The 4,424-nt window shown below is 35.8% G+C and overlaps 1 protein-coding gene across 1 annotated transcript in view; it reads right to left on the bottom strand.

Moving 5' to 3' along the window:
* Positions 1-4,424, bottom strand: part of LOC107608757 (imidazole glycerol phosphate synthase hisHF, chloroplastic) — a 5,324-nt gene extending 900 nt beyond the window's left edge. The window contains 17 exon segments of the mRNA XM_016310482.2: positions 5-110; positions 342-379; positions 519-606; positions 808-861; positions 978-1,086; positions 1,197-1,279; positions 1,328-1,411; positions 1,497-1,559; positions 1,968-2,066; positions 2,155-2,193; positions 2,295-2,350; positions 2,621-2,735; positions 2,879-3,048; positions 3,246-3,349; positions 3,782-3,876; positions 3,960-4,042; positions 4,142-4,424. Of these exon segments, the coding sequence (XP_016165968.1) occupies positions 5-110; positions 342-379; positions 519-606; positions 808-861; positions 978-1,086; positions 1,197-1,279; positions 1,328-1,411; positions 1,497-1,559; positions 1,968-2,066; positions 2,155-2,193; positions 2,295-2,350; positions 2,621-2,735; positions 2,879-3,048; positions 3,246-3,349; positions 3,782-3,876; positions 3,960-4,042; positions 4,142-4,328 (1,573 nt within the window). The 5' untranslated portion in view covers positions 4,329-4,424.

Raw genomic sequence — 4,424 nt, 5'->3', positions numbered from 1 at the left:
TTACCATCACAGTCTATGCAGTTGAGTAGTATTTCTCCGGCACCAAGTTCTTCAACTGCTTTCGCTAACTCATAAGCACCTATCGGCCGGCCTTCTCGCCCTCCATTTACCTTTGCACAAACAAAAGTAAGTATTAAGAACGAGGAGGACAATGATACCTTGGGATGAAAAAATCAAATGATTTCATCAACATTCTTTCCCTTTAATGATGTTTCAAGATCTCTATAAATTACAATCTCATGACAAGATGGCTAGTTTACTCAACAAGTTTAATAATTCAAAGCGAATATCATTTATTGAGAAAAAAAACCGGAAATATTAAATGAGATAACAAGGCTTACTGTACACTGATACCAGGCATATTCCTCTCCATTTGGACCTAAAATCAACATAAAAAGGGATTCAAACACTTAATATCTCTTCACTATAAGATGGATGTTTCTGAGATTATGGATGTATATAGAAGATCAGAGATGTACATCACAAAATAGAAAATAGGAGGGAAAAAGAATGTTTACCTCGATTTGACACCCTTATAGTCTTGAACTGAACATCTGTGGGATTCTTTACATACACCCTACGAGGATCGATACTAACCACCACTGCCTGCACGGTGAAAATTGACCATTACATTATACCCAATTATCTCTATACATGCATCATACTCACTCACTGAGGAATATCACTTTGGCAAAAGGTTCTTAATCTATCATACCTACAATAAAGAGAAGAACTCGTTATCTTACAAGGATGAGATCAAAAGAGAATGTAAGACATGCATATATCAACTACCAGATGTTGACTTACCTGATTTCCGTAAACTCTGGAAATCTGCTCTAAGCTGGTCTTTCCAGTTTTCACCTAAAAGACCACAAACACCATATAAGAGGTCAACGCAAACTATCAATGTCTGTGTGCGCGTGTGTAAGTGTGTAAGCACATATTATTAGAAAAAATTAATGGGTTGAATTCCATACTCCAGTTCTCAGATATTCTTCTGCAGCATAAACTGCGTCACTTCCAATGGATATCTTATCAGCTCCGGACCTAAAATATTCTGAAGCAACTTGCAAACTAGTGTAGTGCCTAAGAGAACAATTATTATGATGAAAATCTTAATTGATAATTTAAAATCAAAAGGAAATCTATAGCTTGAAACTCGAAAGTATAAACACCATATTGACTACTAAACATACCTGCCATTCGCATCTGTAAAATCTCTAATCCCACCCCCAACTGTCAAGGGTACAAAAACATTTTCTGATGTGTATTTCAATACCTATGAAGCATGACAAGCATGAAAATACATTGTGGATGTTGGATAAACTACAATTTGAAACAAACTCATTGAAAAATTTCATTTTTCGCCAAGAGGGAAGTCACGAAAACCAGTAATATTTAGGAAGCTAACCTGCAATTAAAGGGTGAGGGAGGGATTCAATTAGAAACAAAATTCTTCATAATACGTGTATTGAATGGAAAGGTAAAAGGCATACCTCATCAGCACCATCTAAATAGTACTGTCTAGCAAGCTCAACTGGCTTTCCAAGATTCCTCACCTAATATTACAAAGATCGTTGTTAGGTAATGAAAATAATCTTATTCCCAAATGAGAAGAAAATCCAGATGCTGACTGCAGAAAATTTAAGAGCACTTGAATTGATTTTGTAGAAGATGCTCCTATCTTTTTTGTTTAGAATGACGCACAAGTTATGCTCCTATCTCAAATATAGATATACCAAGAAAAGAAACAGATATACAACTACGCAAGAGGTTTGACTTCAAGACTATACTCATAAGCAATTCAATGAAAGGCCAACAATTAGCCGTGTCTTTGCGTCAGCACAATAAATAGATTATTTGAATAATTGATTGAAGTTTATAACTGGTTTTCTTTTTTATGAATTATATAGAAACAATGTCATAAGTTATAACAATTATTAGAAAATGTATATTATCTAGCATACCTCCTTCTCATTTGTGTTTTCTCTTACATCATACTGGTCTCCTTTGGTTACAACAAGGTCTCCCTTATCATTTGCCCTCACATCGAGACAAGCAATCACCTTAACAAGGCAATGATTTGTTAGCAAACCAAAATAACAAATGACACCCAAGCAAAAACATACTTGAAAAGAATTTTCATGAAATTACCCTTTGTGCAAGTTTTGAGGCTTTCCCTTCACCAGGCTTCTGACTTCAAATGAATATTATAAATGATTAGCTTACCATAGGTCACAATAACAGTATTAACAGATACAAAAAATGAGTATCAAGAGTTGTACGAAGGTCACCTTTGTCATTTGCGACTTTGGATACAAAAATCTCCTCAAAATAGAAAGACCAACATCTGAAAATTCATTTTGAGGAATTAGTAGAGAATTAAGACAGCTCATGAAAAAATTCCAATGGAAAATGTTTAGAATTTTTCCCCCATAAATTTTAAAAACAATACTCTTCTAATTCCAACAAAAGATTGCTAGAAACACACACACACACACGCGCCACAAACATGACTACTCTATTTTCCCCGAAAGAATATTAATGCATATAGTATACTAAAAACTTCACAAAGAGCAGCTGAAGACTAGAAGATCAAAAAATACTAGATAAAACTTACCTCCACTCTTTTCTGGATGGAATTGAACTGCATGCACATTTCCTCGTCTAATAGATGCTATAAATGTATCACCATAGTTGCAGGTGGAGGAGACCCATTCTTTGTTGTTATCAGACTGAAACAGAATAAGATAACTGTGTTTACTTAAAACACTCACAAATCTTCTTTTTGTTCCTTTTCTTTTCTTTCTTTTTCCCCCACCAATAAGTAATAGTCGAAAATCATGAAATGGAGATTGTAAAGGAAAGCATAACATACAGGCATGGCACGGTAAGAGTGCACAAAATATACATGGCGTTTTCCAACATCATCCAAAATTCCCGAGTCCTTTGTAATGTGTAAAGCATTCCAGCCAATATGCGGGACTCTAAAACCATTTGATGAATCAAATCGCCCAACAGTTCCAGGGATCAGGCCAAGACCCTTTACTGAGTCACACGTAGAGTTGTCAGTTCCCTATTTCACTAAGATTATTGAAAATAAAGGCAAATTGCCTTTTGCAGTATCCAGAAAGCTAGCTTTCTGTGTAATATCTATTAACATTGCCTCCCATAATTCTCTCCTTTTATGATCAGACCACATTAAAATTAAAAACAAAAAATCAACTGAGAGATTTATAGCTGACCTGGTCCATTCTCCTCACTGGATTCAAAAAGTAGTTGAAGTCCAAGACAAATCCCTAAAAATGGGCGATCCTTTTCGATATATGCACACAGTGCTTCAGCCATTCTGCAGAAACATGTTATCAGTTGATGGTTGACACTAGAAAGAAAATTTGGAAATTTTGACCTAAATGAGAAGATAGACTTTAGGGTGCAAGCGCTAAAAATCTAAGCTAATTCCAAATTTGGGAGTTTCCGTATTTCCTACTTGTATACCCTCAAAATCTTTAACCTCATCCTCTTAGGAATTAGTTCATCATTTCATCTGTAAACCCCACTACATAACTTCTTTTTGCATAGGCAGTTAGCTCATGGTGCTAATGCAGACAAACTTAAATTCTTAATCCAACAGAAGACAATGAATAACCAAATTGTTACCACAGAATTCAACTACTTTAACTAGCAAACAATCAATCCAGCTACAAGCATAGTAGAATCATACTACTTGATCAGACAAAATATAACAAAATTAAAATAAAAGGAACAGAGAAAACAATACCCTGTCTTGTTCAAGACATCCATGGCATTGCCGAATGCTCCAACACCAGGAAATATAAGCCGGCTTGCATTCAAAATGTCTTCTGGAGTTTGCACCTAACATTAACAACAACAAAAAGTTATCTTTTTTTTTCCTCTTCTGAAAGCAACCCCATTAAGAAATGGCATAAAAATTTTACATCTTTGATATCAAAACCAAGGTGCTTGATAGCATTCCTAACACTTCGAACATTGCCAGCCCCATAATCAAGCAGAGTCACCACTGCACCACAGAACAAAAGTCAGAACGGTAATGATAATAAAAATTGAAAATTTTACATAAATCTCAAAAAGGGTATCCATGAAAAGAGAGAGAGCAGACCAGAATCACTGGTAGAAGAAGAAGAAGCACGAACAGAGAAGCTTCTTGAGTAGCTGACGTTGGTGGAACGTGAGGTTTTTATGAATGAAGGATTTTTATGAAGAAAAAGGAATGAAGAAGAAGAATATGAAGGGAGAGAGATGGTGGGTCGCGAAGCAGAGTAGAAATGGAATGGCGGCGACTCCATTTCTGGGTGTTGGAGCTTGCTGACTCTGACGCACACACACTGTATCACTCTTTCTCTGTTCTTCCTCTGATTCTCTCTTACTCAAACCAAACGCCG

Source organism: Arachis ipaensis, chromosome B07 (assembly GCF_000816755.2).
Source record: "Arachis ipaensis cultivar K30076 chromosome B07, Araip1.1, whole genome shotgun sequence".
NCBI lineage: Eukaryota > Viridiplantae > Streptophyta > Magnoliopsida > Fabales > Fabaceae > Arachis > Arachis ipaensis.
Note: the sequence above shows the minus strand (reverse complement) of the source record. Positions and strands in the feature narration are given on the sequence as shown.